Raw genomic sequence first — 15,911 nt, forward strand, 5'->3', positions numbered from 1 at the left:
ATTGGAATAACATACAATTAAATAGAACATAGTAAATAAAATCATAAAGCTTTCCCTTGCTGTCCCTCCTAACAATAGTGCTGTAGGCATCTAGCTAGTTGACCTGTATGGTACATAAATCTCTGAGCTAAGTCTAGCTATCTTAATATAGAAACCATATGTCAAGGGTGGTTCTTCTTGTTGAATTCAACAAGAGAGTTCAATGTTCCATTGTCTTAATGATGTGTTGCTCAAACTTGGATAATTCCAAGATAATCAAAAGTTTGAGACTGCTATTTAAATTTGAAATGTAATTGCAGGTATTGGATAATATTTGAAGGTGAATACTTCCAAATTGAGGTCTAGCTTAGTTAGTAGAAAAACAAAGTGGAAAAAAAAATATGCAAGTTCTCTGCCCAGTTGTCATCTCACATTCCAGACTATGCTTACTCCTAGGTGGCTTCTGTTTAGTCCCTCTTCCCTTTTTCTTCCTGCAAGACAGAGAAACGTACATAAGAGTCTTGTATTAGCTTGAAGGATGCAGTGTTTTTCTATGCTCTCTCCCGATTGGAGGGAATATGGAAAAGCTCTGAGTGTTCCTTACACTTACATAGTGCTTTCCTCAAAAGTGACAGGTGTTGTTTAAGTATCAAGAGTCATAATTTTTATTTTTTTTCCATCATTCACCTTTTTGAATTAAAGATTTAAAAGGCATATGTGATCTTTCTTCTTCCCGCTTCAGGGCAGAAGTATTGAGACGTGAAGATTTACAGAAACATTCAATATTCATCAAGATCCTTTTCAACAACAAAGAGGTTTCCAGAACTATGACAAACCGGTTGGGATTAGACTTCAGAGTCCATCTGGGACAGATCTTCAATTTGCAGATTTATAACTGGCCTGAAAGCATAAAATTACAGGTACTAAGAACCAAACACAAATACACTCGCACTCAATCTTCAGGGCTGGATATCATAGTTTGGCACATAAAGGACATGATTATAGGCCTCTGCATGACAAATGGATTTGAGGCATATTGACTCCTCCTGCCTCATCCATAAATTCACTCATTTAAAGGTTTAATAGAGAACAGGCAGGCATGTTTTATGTGTAATTAAAGCAGAACTATGGATTAACCAAGCAGAGGGTTTGGTAAGAAATCCAGCTGGATCCTATTGTTTGTTTATCTTACCAAGACACTGGTTGCTAAGGTTTTAGGGTGCAGAATACTATTATCACATCCCAGCACTTAAAATATAGGTGAGAATTTATTATTTATCATGTAAGTGAGGCTTTTAGTTTATTTTCCAAAGTTATTGGGTAAAATTTTTTGCACAACACTTTTCATCTCACATTCATATCTTCTACAATTAGGTTTACTATGTTATTACTTCTTTCACTCTCATTAATTAATATATATATATATATATATATATATATATATATATATATATATATATATATATATATATATATATATATATATATATACACATACACACACACTTTCATTGTACATGTATATAAATATCTTATATTTATATTCATACACTATATAGACAAAACTATATGTATTTAGACTGTAATGTCATTGTATTCAAATACATCATCAGCTATTTATATAGCACTACTAATTCCGCAGCGCTGTACAGAGAACGCACATCAGTGCCTGCCCCATTGGAGGTTACAGTCTAAATTCCCTAATACACACACACACACACACAGACCGAGAGAGACTAAGGTCAATTTAATAGAAGTCAATTAACCTATTAGTATGTTTTTGGAGTGTGGGAGGAACCCCACGCAAATACGGGGAGAGTAAACTCCACACAGGTAAGGTTATGGTTAGGAATCAAACTCATCACCCTATTGCTGTGAGGCAGAAGTGCTAGCTACTAAGCCACCGTGCTGCCAAGACATATACTTTAATATTGAGTTGGTCCCCCTTTTGCAGTGATAGCAGCTTCCACTCTTCTTGGAAGGCTTTCCACAAAAGTCTTCCAAGACTGATTTTGGAATCTCCATTCCAGTTCATCCCAAAAGTGTTCGATGGGGTTGAGGTCAGGGCTCTGTGCGGGCCAGTCAAGTTTTTCCACACCGAACACATCAAACCATGTCTTTGTAGTCCTTGCTTTGTGCACTGGGGCACAGTCATGTTGGGATAGAAAAGGGCCTCACCCAAACTGTTTCCACAAAGTTGGAAGCATAGCATTGTCCAAAATGACTTGGTATCCTGAACCATTAAGGTAACCCTTCACTGGAGATAAGGGGCCTAGCCCAAACCCTGAGAAACAGGCCCAGACCATTGTCCCTCCTCCACCAAACTTCACAGCTGGCATAATGCAGTCAGGCAGGTAACGGTCTCCCGGCATCTGCCAAACCCAGACTTGCCCGTCTGACTGCCAAACAGAAGTGTGATTTTTCATCTCCACAGAACACTGTTCCACAGTCCAGTGTCCGTGAGCTTTACACCACTCCATCCAGCGCTTGGCATTGGTCTTGGTGATGTGGGGCTTGCATGCAGCTGCTCGGCCATAGAAAACCGTTCCATTAAGTTCCCACTGCACAGTTTTTGCCAGTGGAAGTTGGGAACTCTTCAGCTATGGAATCAGCAGAGCGTTGGCGACTTTTATGCACCATGCGCCATAGCAGTCATTGGCCTCACTTTGTGATTTTAGGTGGTCTTCCACTTCGTGGCTACGATGCTCATGATGCTATATGCTTCCACTTTCAAATAATATCACTTACAGTTGACCGTGGAATATCCAGAAGGAATGAAATTTGACGAACTGCATTATTGCAAAGGTGGCATCCTATTGTATCACAAATGTTTGCAAATGAAGACTGCATGGCTAGGTGCTTGATTTTATACACCTCTGGCAACGGGTCTGATTGAAACATCACAATTCAATAATTAACAGGTGTGGCCAAATACTTTTGTCCTTATAGTGTATGTACTTATGTGTGTTTACTTTTGCTAGAATTGTTTTAGTTGATTGGTACAACTTTTATAATAGGCTGGATTACTGATATCCAGCAACGTTGGCCTGGCACAATAATTTTAAGTTTGCCGAATATGTTTGGTTGGAATAATTTACCTTTTAATTACACCACATTGCTGCACCATATTAAAAAGAATTCTAACAGACATTCTCACATTGACTGAAACAAGATGTACTGAGAAGCCCCATGAGAACTTGCCAGTTCCTTTGAAATACTCCTGCTCCCCAGTCTGTTTAGAATACCATATATTATCATAAAACATGTCAGATCATTATTGAAATGGAAAATGGATGCAGCTGTTTAAAGGTAACATATCGCAAAATAGTTTTTATATTTTCCACCTTCAAATGTTCATTACACCCAGATCTGTTGTGTATATATGTGTGTGTGTATGTGTGTGTATATATATATATATATATATATATATATATATATATATATATATATATATATATATATATATATATATATATATATAATATTATATATATATTGTGTGTGTGTGTGTGTGTGTGTGTTTGTGTGTGAACGTCATTTTTTTTTTTTTTTTCTTTTCTTTATGTTGAGAGGAATACAATTTCACAACACACCCTAAAGCTGTCATGATTTCATACATTCCTGTGTGATTCAAGACAGTTGAGAAGGGTGTATACCCATTGGTTTGTGTGGGGTTCAATGGTTTGCTGACCCAAATTATCTAATTGAAAGGGAACCATTTATCAGTAATTACTTGAAAGACTTTCATTTTTATTTGATTCTTGGGTGAAATTTATATGGTGGATCTACATCTTTGGATACAAAATTATTCTCATCTGGTCTCGGTAGAAGTACCTCCCTTAGCGCAGACTATGCTGATACGCAGCAGATTTCATTTACACAAATGCTCCTGTTTGTCTGTATACATAGGTGGCCAGATTCCAGTATTGGGAACTGGCTGGTAAATATCCTCCTGTACAATTATCGTGGGAATTCTATACGGGGCAGCACGGTGGCTCAGTGGTTAGCTCTTCTGCCCCACAGCACTGGGGGTCATGAGTTCAATTTGTATGTTCTCCTCGTGTTTGTGTGGGTTTCCTCCGGGTCCTTCGGTTTCCTCCCATACTGGTAGGTTAATTGGCTGCTATCAACTCTAATCTTTGTTTCTGTCTGTCTGTGTAATGTAGAATGTCCTTAATTCAAGTATTACATTTGTGTACTTAAATATTATTAGCACATTGGTTTTAGTGTGTTTTTGTGAATGCGCTTTTCCAAATGCTCGTGGTTGGTGCAAATGGCATCCAAGTGAAAGTATAGGATGACTGCCAAATACTGAAACTTTTAGGGGCAGATTCAATTCCCTAAATATCCGGCCTCGAGGCAAGTCGCGCGGATATTTTTGGACAGAAGTAAAGCTGATTTTTACTCTCGCCCCATAGAGGTGTGAGCAAAATTCAGCGTTCCTTTTTACCGTAGTAACGGTAAACAAGCGAGTCCGCAATGTTCTTAGAAACATCACGGACAATTGAATCTCCCCAATAGAGAACTCCTAAAAGAATAAAGCTATTCTTTATCTTTCCTGCCATTGGGGCATTTCCACCCCTTGTTCCATAATCTCATATGTGCATGTGTGTACAGTATGACCTACGTGAGTGCAGCTTAGCCTACATTCAGCAAAGATCGCCCAGATCTTCCATTCAGAATTTCATGGAGCCCGTTTCACACTTAGATAAATTGTCATTTCACATTATTTGTACATTTTATTTGCACTTGATTAACAGTATAACAATAGGAAAAGTAATATATTGCAGTGCTATTGCATTTTCCATCGTTGTGGAAATGAGATATTATATACTGTCGGATAACATTGGTAAAATGAATACAAAATTTTCAGCACAAATAATAAGTTTAGTGATAAGTTCTGGTAGCTCAATATGCAAATTTCTCTCATCCAAACGCCGTTTTCCAACCAAAAAAGCCCAAAACTACAATATTAACACTTTTTTTGTCACGTTGCTAGCCTACTTTTGTGGAAAGTGAATTGGTCTGCAGACCAAGATGACAACGTCTGTGGGGGTGTAAAAGTTAGGGTTGGGATCAGGGATGTAAATAGACATTTGTGGGCCCCATGGCAAACTATTGGAATGGCCCCCATGCAGAGCTCAAAAGTGAAATAAACACATAAACTCATGTGACCAATGTAATGAAAAATATTTTTAATGAAGACTGACCCAATGTTCCCTCATTGATTTATTTAATTGATTCATTTAAGCCATAAATTGAAGCTAAAGTCAGCAGTGTTTAGGGAAATGTTTAAAGCATCCAGTAGTGTTAGGAAGGTGGATTTGATGTGACGTTTTTATTTTCCTTTTTTGGAACATACCCCAACCCACAAATCTAGGTATCGATTGCTTTTACCGGGGTGTTTGTAAAGATATGAAGATATGAAGTGGGTGTGCTCCTTGAAACGCGCTAGAGGCACTGCAGGTTTTGCAGTTCACTAATGACTTTTAATGTTGCAGTTGGTCCTACATTAATGTTGCTCCATTCTCAAGTTCCCCATCATAAAATTCTCATCCAGCAAAGTAGTTGATATATTGAAGATGTCTTGCTCTTAAAATGACATTGTTATAGCCTTGATTATATAACAACTGAAAACTTGGAAACCCAATTTGGTCCATTTCCATATAGGCCGTGTCATGCATTTATTTAGTTTCTATATGATTTTTGTTTGTGTTTTAAATCCATATCCCATATGTAATGCTGAATATGTAAAAAGATTTGACACATCCCTAAAAAGTCAGTTGTAATCTTCCTTTCATTGCACTTTACATTTCTCTGCATTTCTTCTGTAATTTGTTAAAGATTAAGGACTATTTCAAATGAAGGAAGACTTATTGTGTATGGTTCACATGTAAAATGAATAGAAGGCAATATTGCATTATCAACACAGCGCAGATACATTGCTGACAATCTGTTAATCTACATGATTTCCTCTTCTAGATATATGAGGCCGTCAGACTTGGGGGCACCACCTTGCTGGCCGAGGCGTTTGTTCCTATTCCTGAGACCAACATGTTAACTGGGAGAGCCCCCGTGGAGGAGATAGAGTTTAGCAGCAACCAGCGAGTGATGTATGATCATGAAGGAGTCGGCAGTGGTATGCAGATTATGGGGGGGAAAGTTTTATTTTTCTATGGTCTTTAATGTTGGGTACCGTAATCATTTTTATAAAACATCAATTATTTTTTATTTTATTTTTTATTTTATTTTTTTTCAATGAATGCTATAAAATAGTTAACAATTATGTCATCCTTATTGATGTGTTTAAACGTAAGTATAAACATATCAATTTTATTGATATGGGAATTTAAAGAAAATTTCTATCGGTCTCCTAGCAAACTCTGCTAGGGCACAAGGGATTTCCCATCTGCAGATTGATCACAATTTTCTAGTCATATTGGCGAAATCTGACACCACTCTAACTGTTGAGGACCTGACAGATTTATCCATATGAAGACCACCAACTCAATTGTTTTACAAAGCGCTACTTTTAGCGCTAAACCCAATTAGTGCACCATGTCATAGGGGCTTGATTCTGACTTTATTCTAAATGAATAGCCTGTATTTAATATTGTGGGCACTTGCAGTAAAACATTACCTAGAAATTGTTGTCTTATTTTTTTTTTTAGAAAATATGAATCTATTGGTTGCACTTCATGTATAAATAGGGATCATTTATCTTAATGTGAAAGTCGACTTTCAGTTTTTGCAACCAGCGGTCAGAGAGTGAATGCCATTAGCAGGTCCAGAAAGCTATAACAAGACATGATAGTTTTGATGGCGTTTTCTTAAATATTAGTTTTATGCGGAGTTCGATTATGTACAGAATACTCCACCTTAAGTCATTTTTATTGTTGGATGCAATTCAATAGATTAAACTAAAAGCGAAAACATTTTAGTTGCCTTACATGCTCCGTTCACCTGACCTACTAGTCTCCCCGATACCTGTTAAATTGGTCATTTTTTCTTAAATCAGTTAAATTATCAAAGTTTTGGTGATTGGTGCTCCTATGATGTCTATTAATGTAGGCATTAGAGAAGGACTCCACACTAACCTAAAGTTGCAGAGTAAACCTTATGCCCCCTCCCCCACCTCCCTTACTCCCACCTAACAGGACGGCCATGGTTCAGTGTCTGGGCCCCTACCATTTCTCATTTACTAACAAAAACCGGCACCTCTTATGGTCAATTTAGAATTATTGGGGGCACCATACCACTGCTGTTGTCTTACATGGGGGAGGGGGTTACTGTATAATTTATATTTAGGAGTCTTCATTAAATGAATAGTTTTTAACCAAAGAGACACCTAGACATGACTACAAGAGATCAATACTTTGACTGAAAAAAGAGGGGTGCAAAGCACTTAGCTGACCTGTCTTCCACCAGAGCTTTGTGTATGTGTGCTAGGGGGTCCTGTCTGGTCCAGACTTCATTGTGAGTTTCACAGAACTATTTCTGCTGCACATCTAGGTGATAGAGGCCATATGGTAAGAAGGCAATTATACATCTGCATGTTTAGCCCATAAATATGTGAAACTATGGGTCTTCTGTCCTCGTTTATCTTCATTACATCTGCACTGGACAAATGAATTGCCCATATAAATCAGGTAAAATTGTGCTTTACAAAATAATATATAGTATGAACCATACTGTGATAAAAAGAAACGTAGAAATGTAAATCCTTATGGAAAGATCACCAGGGCATCCTGTCCACCCAACAAGACAAAGTATCTCTCCAGTCACCTTGTTATAAGACAGCTGGGGATCTGTTAGTAATTCCACATTTTTGAAGGCTGAGAAAGTGCAGTATCCCTTTTCTGTCTATAGAGATCTTTGGTTTTGTTGTTCAAAAATAATAGCAGTATCTGTCTATTTTGCTCATGAGATATGTTCATTTGACTCATAACTTAAAAAACAAAAACAAATCGTTTTGCTCTTTTATATTTAGATGTCCCATTCTCCTTTGAAGCTGACGGGAGTAATAAGATGGCTTTGATGACCTCTGGAAAGGTGTCGTGTTGTGTTTCCTGGGCAGTTGGGGAGAACGGAGTGCCGCTCGTTCCTTCAGTGTCACTGCAATATAGCACTGGTAGACGGTAAGCCAATGTCATCACCATGAAAGACAGATCGCGAATAGTATATATGTTACTGGACCATGAAACGTTATCCTGACATAAGAACAGGGCAGATTATAACCTTTATTCAAGGTATATTTCAGCCTTAAGATGTGTGCAGTGTGGATGAATGCTAGGTTTGACTTTAGGGGAAACATGTCCATTGCATTGGGTCTAGTGAATTGTAAGCTCTGCCAGAATTTATATAGCCGCTAAGTAAGTTTTTCAATATGAACATTGTTATATGTTTATTTATGTGTGTATATGTGTATTAAACCTATTCACCATAAAACACCGGTCATAAGAATTGCAGACACCTGCTGCTATGTGTAGCCGCACTCCTCAATTCTTGAGAGAGAATGAATGGTCGAAGGCTGGTCTTTCTTTTCTGCATAGCATTCAATGGATGTGGCTATATCGTATTCTGTAACCCCATCCCCTCCCCTTTTCTGATCACTTGATCACAGGACCCTTCAGCTGGCGAGAGACCTACTGGGTCTAAGACCCAGATTAGCTCTCCTAGTAAAAAGTAAGAACTGTTTGTTTTAGCTCTAACTGGAGCTGGTATGTCAGCTTCAGTTACAGCAAACACTTCCTGTAAAAATGAAAACATAATTGTAGTTTCCCTCAATGTCTATTGTGATCTACTGGGGGATACTGTAATGAAAGTACCAATACATTTAAATAAATACAATTAAAAAAAAAAAAAAATACAGACACTTTTCCTTTTTGCTTAAATTTACTTAAACTAGAGTTATTTATACATATATATATATATATATATATATATATATATATATATATATATATATATATATATATATATATATATATATATATATATATATATATATATATATATTTATTTCTAGGGGCATACAAATTAAGTATAGTCATTGGAAACATATATTTTATTTTACTATTTTCATCTAATTTTAACTTTTATAGACCTAAAAAATAAAACCCTATTTAAACTACTACTGCCCAAAGAAACTCTACCTGTTCCAAAAAAAAACCAAATACTGCTGTAACGGGTATGTCTTTCAATGACAGGGCACGAAGTAATATAGACCCAGTGTCCTCTATTGGAGCTTCTGGACTGACTGACATGAAGAAATTAGCCAAGTGGGCAGCAGAATCAAAGCTCGACCCTAATGATCCCAACAATGCAGCTCTCATGCAGTTAATAACGGTAAGATCTATGTATGTATTGTGGCCTCTTAACGAATTTCAGCTAATACCACTAACACTGATAGTTTTCCTGCAATGATGTTTTGTTAACATTGTCAGAATAGAATATATGCAACAATGTAAAAATATGCACAATTCACTAAAATCAGCACTTGAAGCTTTTTAATAAGGACTAACTGAATAAATAAACTGATGCATTATGTCATATTAAATGTAACCTGATATGATAATCTATGTAACAGTGTGGGTGAGATTTTGCAGATGCATAACAACTCTTAGTAGTGGTATAATAAGATCAAAACTGTTTCTATGACAACATATATTTAAGAAAAAAATAAAGCTTTGTAAATTAGTTCCATGCACTGCAGCTCCTGCACTGTATACTAACAGCGCCAGTGTCCAAACACTTCAATGTCCTTGAATGTCGAAAGTGAGGCATTTCCACTGTCATGTTATCATAGATATCATAGTCTGATCAGTGGTTTATGCACAGTAATCACACTTGATTATGCACGTTTGCAAGTTCGGTTACTGCAGAGAGCTCAGGCAATATTCTACTGAACAATGGGGTAAGGTGATATGGTCAGATGGATCATCCTTCACCGGCTTCTTAACAATTGGACAAGTGCAGTTTTAGTTTCGACATAAAGAACTCTACATCCCTTCATTGTTGTTTCCAGCAGTGAGTGGTCCTCTTGGTACCGTAATGTTTTGGGGTGCCACAGTTTGTGTGCAGTCATTCACTTAGAAGGCAAGATCAATGCAATTTGCTGCATAAGGATAATGATCTTTTCTAATGTGTGTGTTTTCTAGGATGCCAATGCCTCCATCCACAGAGCATGTGTGATTGTGTAACTCAGGCCTGGCCAAACTATGGCTCTCCAGCTGATGTGAAACTACAAGTCCCAGCATCCTTTGCCAGTAGTCAGCTGATAGTTGGCAGAGCATGCTGGGACTTGTAGTTTCCCAACACCTGGAGATCCACAGGTTTTCCGAGCCTGGTTTAATGGTATGATGATTAGGGTGTATTCTGAACTGGTGCTTCAGATAGCATATTACACCACCATCAACTAAGTATCACTTGAGTTATTTGGAAAAATAATGGCATTAAAAATGTTTTAAAGTAATAGATTATTTTTTTTTTAATTCAGTTCAATCATCTGTAATCAGTGCTGCGTCTGAGAGCATGCTACAGTTGTATGAACAATTCTAAGATTGTATGGTCAGGAGACTACAAATCCCCCATTTACAAAGGGACTATTAAATGCCCATTAGCCCTGTTTAGCTAATTCAGTCTATACCCTTCTATTAATGATAGATTGCAAACAGTGGGGATGCCTACATTCCCGAATTCTTCCGGCTTGAGCAGCTGCAAAAGGAGTTTGACTTTGTGTCTAATGAAGAATTGAGCAGATCAAAACGGTTCCGACTTCTACAGCTCCGTAACCAAGAGGTAGCAGAATTCCGCAACTTCAAAATGGTGCCGATAAAGGAACGAGAGATTCCAGACAAGATATTTGTGGTAAGAAGTATTCAGTATATATATTATACATATGGTTGGTTAAATCAAGGACTACATCAAACAGATCGTTGCAGCAATGATCTCTCTTCCAAATTGCCAGTGTTATGGCTTTATTATTGTTCTTAACCTGTATATGTAACAAATGTTATTAGTTGTAGATGTATAATAAATTTGAAGTGTTAATGTCTCCCCTGTTGTTGTATAGAAATACAGTAGATCCTATGAATGGGTTCTTTTGGAATATGTAATATTTAGACTGGTGTCTCAATAGGGATCACTAGTAATATTATTATTATAGATCTGTCTATAGCAAATGTTCAGAGTAAGTGGTACCCACGGGGCATTTTAGCATTTACAGAAGCATAACAATTGCAAATATGGATAAAAAAGTGGGCCCTGGTCTCAATCGCTCACAATCATATAGGAAATAAGAAATTGAAGTATGTGTGTTAAACATGGGGTACATTGTAAAGCAGTTTTTGGTGTGAGTTGACTGAATCAAGTTGTTCCAGCTTCAGTTTATAGACTAGATTAAAGAGATGAGCTTTGTTGACTGTGCTGAGGCTTTGTGACTACGTCAGTACCAGAAGGTGTATGGGAGAGAAATCCAGGTGCAGCATAAGAGAAGTCCTAGAAGTGTGAATCAACAATAACTGTTTCAAATATTGTAATAATAATCATTTTATCTTGGTCCCCACACGAGAGATTATTGCCCAGGCTGCGTGTACTCTTCACAACAACGGACTCGCCTCCTAATGAGAGTGATCATTGTCTCCGTCCCCCGCTCCTCATGTCTAAGGGCAGAGGGAAACTGCCGGCACGTAGGGCGGATGGGGGTGGAGAAGCTGTTACAGCCTCGCTCCCCGCCGCCTTTAAAGTAATGAGGCCACAGCCATATATATGGTCGATAAAGATAACTATCTGCCCCCAAGTAACTGCTGCCTCAATGGCAGACCTACAAAACGTGGCCTCTTTGCTTGTTTCTAGGGGAGACTGCCGGCAGAGGTGCCAGGGAAGAGCGGCTGCTTCTTACCTGCGCCGGGACCCAGAGTGAACAGAGCCTTATTCACTCCTCTGGGTCTTGAGTTTGAGTCCCACGCTGCACCTGAAGGTGGAATAAAATAAAAACATGAAAAATCCTAAAAACTAATACAAGTATAGGCAGGAGCCTATTCCGACGTGACCTATCTCCTAGGCACTTATAAAAACTGAGGTTTCTACAGGAGAGGAGGGGCATAGTAGGGGAGGAGAGTAAAGATCAAACAAGTTGATAAGTGCCTGAACTCCTAGTCCCACTACTATAACCCAATGTCTCGCAGTGTCCCCCAGTGGAGTAAGAGAAATCGCTTTTACGAGGAGTAAAAATCTTCTCTTTATCCACTGCAAGTTATTATACTGTTTAAAACTATTAACTTGTTATATGCATAATCTTCTGTAAACTACACCCTTATAATAGGGAGAGTCTAAAGCCATGAGTATGATTGTGCCATTACAGTCAGAGCATGCATGGATCATGAATTTGGGAGTAAGGGAAGCTTGTAGACGTCTAGTCTGATGGTGCGTACTTGTGTGATATTTCAACTTTGTTTGAAGTACAGCAGTGAAGAGATTAGTATATATACAGATGCAGGCTGACTATTGTCACTTGAAAGATGAAAACAAGTAACTAATTGCTCACTGTATAACAATTCAGCGTTGTTGCCAAGACTTGATTTAGATATTGGGTAGATGAAATGTGTATACTCCAGCCTAAACAGCAGCGATATGAGTGACAGCTGCATTATGGGACTCCAAGGCCAGGAGAGACCCCTCTCTTACTCTTTGAATGTGTTTGGGTAGTACTATCGCTACCTTATGTTTTAATACCTCTCAGTATATAATCTGCTACTTGTAGCATTATTCTATAGGGCTATGTAATATGTTGCAACTTTAAAAATAAAGGCTTTTAATAATGAATAATAATCCCAAGCCTTTTGCCCTAAAAATCTTAATATTGTTTTTTTTAATGTATGTGTAAGATTCACCCTCTTATTTACACTCTAGGGGGTAAATGTATCAAGCTGAGAGTTTCCGGTGGGTTCGAAAAGTAGAGATGTTGCCTATAACAACCAATCAGATTCTATTTGTCATTTATTTAGTACATTCCACAAAATTATAGCTAGAATCTGATTGGTTGCTATAGGCCATATCTCAACTTTTCAACCCCACAAGAAACTCTCAGCTTGATACATTTACCCCCTAGGGATGCTTAAAGTCATCTATGGCCTTGTGTGTGACCAGCATACAGTCACTAACACTTGGTAACCTTTTTGGTGACTTAAATGCAGAGTTAATTGTGTTTTCTTTATGAAATCTTATAGACATATGAGAAGAAATTGCGGGAGCAAGATGTGGGCATTGCTGATACACACTTGGATGCACATAGGATCCAGGTTGCCAAGTATCTCCATAAGGTAAGTATAAATGTTAGCATTGAATGATATAAACAAGATTGCAATAACCATGAGCAGGAACTCAACCCAAACACCAGGCTTGTCATTTTGTGTAATGATAGATTGCAGAGCTTTTGTGAGTAAATATCTTTATTTTCAGCCTAACATCTGCAGGTTTTTTTCTTAGTTTTCCTGTTAAATGTCCAGCTATGTGCTTTCCATCGGGTAAATGTTCCATTTACAGTATTTCTCAGTTCACCAGCTCTGATCACCAAGTTTCAGTGTTATTTGCAAGTAATGCACCAGGTGGCTGTGTTATTCACTACTACTGAAGTGTGACTGGTCCAATTAAATTGTAGCATCATGTTGTTCATTTCTATTAGAGAGAGAATAAAAACAAAGCTTATATAACAATGTTACATATTATTATATAGTATATGGTTACTTGTAGATAGTATGAATTATTTCGGCAATAGAGCCATAAACGAAACAAGGGAACATCAGTTTGTCTTGGGCTCAGCCTAAACCTGACACCGAGGGTTCCACCATCGAGTGAGAGGCTACTTTTACTTCCAAGCTAAACATAATTAAAACACTGGCCAGAGCTTCTCTATTAAATGAAGGCCTGGGAGGCCAGCAGTGCAGCTCTTTTAAAACATTTTGGGAACCGAGACCAGCCCACTTCTCTCAGGTGCATCAGCAGATGTCAGAGTTGCCAGGTTATCAGTCCGGGGGGTAAATGTATGAACATGCGGGTTCTTCAACACCCGCTTGTTCGGCGATTAAATTTCAAGCGGCGCTGCATTGTAAAGGGAAACTTCACTTTACAATGCAGCGCCGCTTGAAATTGAATCGCCGAACACGCGGGTGTTGAAGAACCCGCATGTTCATACATTTACCCCCGGGTCTGAGATGCGACATAGCCAATGTGAAAAGTCCTGTTGCCACAAAATGCAATAGTTTAGCAATTTATTATTATATGTGCCTGATTATATATTAGACATTTTAGAATTGTATTTAGGCTCATCGATCCTTAGTGTAACTGACAACCTAATTTCCATAAGGTACATAGCAGGGCCAATTTGTACAAAATAAAATGAACCTACCAGTATGTCGTTGTATTGTGGGACAAAGCCCTCTGACACATAGGGAGATCATGCAGACCATACAGAACATACAGACATGCAGATAGCAGCCTTGTCTGGACTAAAGTCCAACACCCAGAATCAGCTTACTACTGGGCTTGATAATATATTGCCACCCTATGCAAGGTGCTGTCTATACCAATAGACATCATTAGCTCAGAGCTGGACAATTAGTGTCTCTTTAGCTGGTGTGTAACCACAAGTCCCAGCATGCTTACGTTCCACAGCAGCCTTGGACCCAAAGATTGTTTAAGCCTGAAGTTGATCTTTCTTTGGTTCTGACATTATAAGCATACATATATTTGTTGCTATGACATTGTATTGTTCCCATGACAATAGAGCAGCATTCATTGGTGGTTTATATTTTATATGGTTTATATTTATATAGAAGGATTATATGGCCACTGCTGTATAGGAAGTGTCAGGCTGATATTTGTTGTCTCTGCACCAGTCATATTCCTGCCAGGTGCATTCGTATTTATTTTCATTATATAGAGCCATAAGGTTTATATTTGTTCATTCATGCAACTTTGTTTTGCAGTCTGTGACCTGTCTTACCTAATCATTGTATAACTGTACCTTATGTCAGTGAAAGTCTTATTAATACTTATTAATCACCATGTGCCTGTATAGTCCCTGCTTGCTTCAGTGATTCATTTATTACTACGGCATCAGGGGTGTGACTGACCATACCGCTGGGAGGCGGTAACTGAAATGTCTCCCTTCTCAGCTCATACACAGGCTGCAAGCAACATTTACATATGAGCAAAGTTAACACCACTAACACACTTGCATCAAGCAAATTGCATTTTCTTTTAAGTTCCCTCACAACCTGCTGCATGAGACAGCTGCCTCAGTGTGCCTCAATATACAGCTTTTGTGAGGTAACATATTTAAAGTGTGGAAAACGCAAGAACCATGGCTGTGATGTCACTAGATCCTAGCACATTGATTGGCTGCAGTGCCATGAGTCATAGTTCAGCCCCCAACCTGTCTGAGCACAGTAAAGAGATCACTCCAGCAACGACCACAATCAGCAGTGACCGCCAAGAACTGGTCACAATTATGGAATTGATTTTCTAGTCAGTGGGAAAATGTCATACTGCAACCATGCAGGAAATCAGCAGGGATGTTGGGGGAAGACACAGCAGCTGGTTATGGGATAACTTGCTTCAGGTTTATTAATGATACATGTTGGAGCAATTACGAGACTGTGAAGTATACCTATAATACACTAAAAGCGTCGTTATCAGGCAACTGGATATGTTATAGCAGACTGTTTTTCTATAGCCAACAGCTCGCTCACAAAGCACACACCCAATACGTGTAGTCTGCATTAGGAACAAAACAGCTGGTTCCTCTGATCACAATGGATAAAGTTTGTGATTCCTTCACTCTTACTCGCAGGAGAATAATAGTATGAACAGACAACCTGGTTTATATGAGGGGACCATAGATGGTATATTGATGATCATTTGTTCCTCTT

The 15,911-nt window shown here is 38.3% G+C and overlaps 1 protein-coding gene across 4 annotated transcripts in view; it reads left to right on the forward strand.

Moving 5' to 3' along the window:
• CC2D2A (coiled-coil and C2 domain containing 2A) overlaps nucleotides 1-15,911 on the forward strand; it is an 83,951-nt gene that overhangs the window by 36,658 nt on the left and 31,382 nt on the right. For all 4 annotated transcript variants that reach the window (XM_075194679.1, XM_075194678.1, XM_075194680.1 and 1 more), the window contains 6 exons: nucleotides 722-899; nucleotides 5,962-6,118; nucleotides 7,970-8,117; nucleotides 9,189-9,327; nucleotides 10,645-10,848; nucleotides 13,209-13,301. In XM_075194679.1, coding sequence (XP_075050780.1) covers nucleotides 722-899; nucleotides 5,962-6,118; nucleotides 7,970-8,117; nucleotides 9,189-9,327; nucleotides 10,645-10,848; nucleotides 13,209-13,301 — 919 coding nt within the window. The remainder of the gene's footprint in view (nucleotides 1-721; nucleotides 900-5,961; nucleotides 6,119-7,969; nucleotides 8,118-9,188; nucleotides 9,328-10,644; nucleotides 10,849-13,208; nucleotides 13,302-15,911) is intronic.

This window comes from Mixophyes fleayi, chromosome 1 (genome assembly GCF_038048845.1).
Source record: "Mixophyes fleayi isolate aMixFle1 chromosome 1, aMixFle1.hap1, whole genome shotgun sequence".
In the NCBI taxonomy this organism is placed as follows: domain Eukaryota; kingdom Metazoa; phylum Chordata; class Amphibia; order Anura; family Limnodynastidae; genus Mixophyes; species Mixophyes fleayi.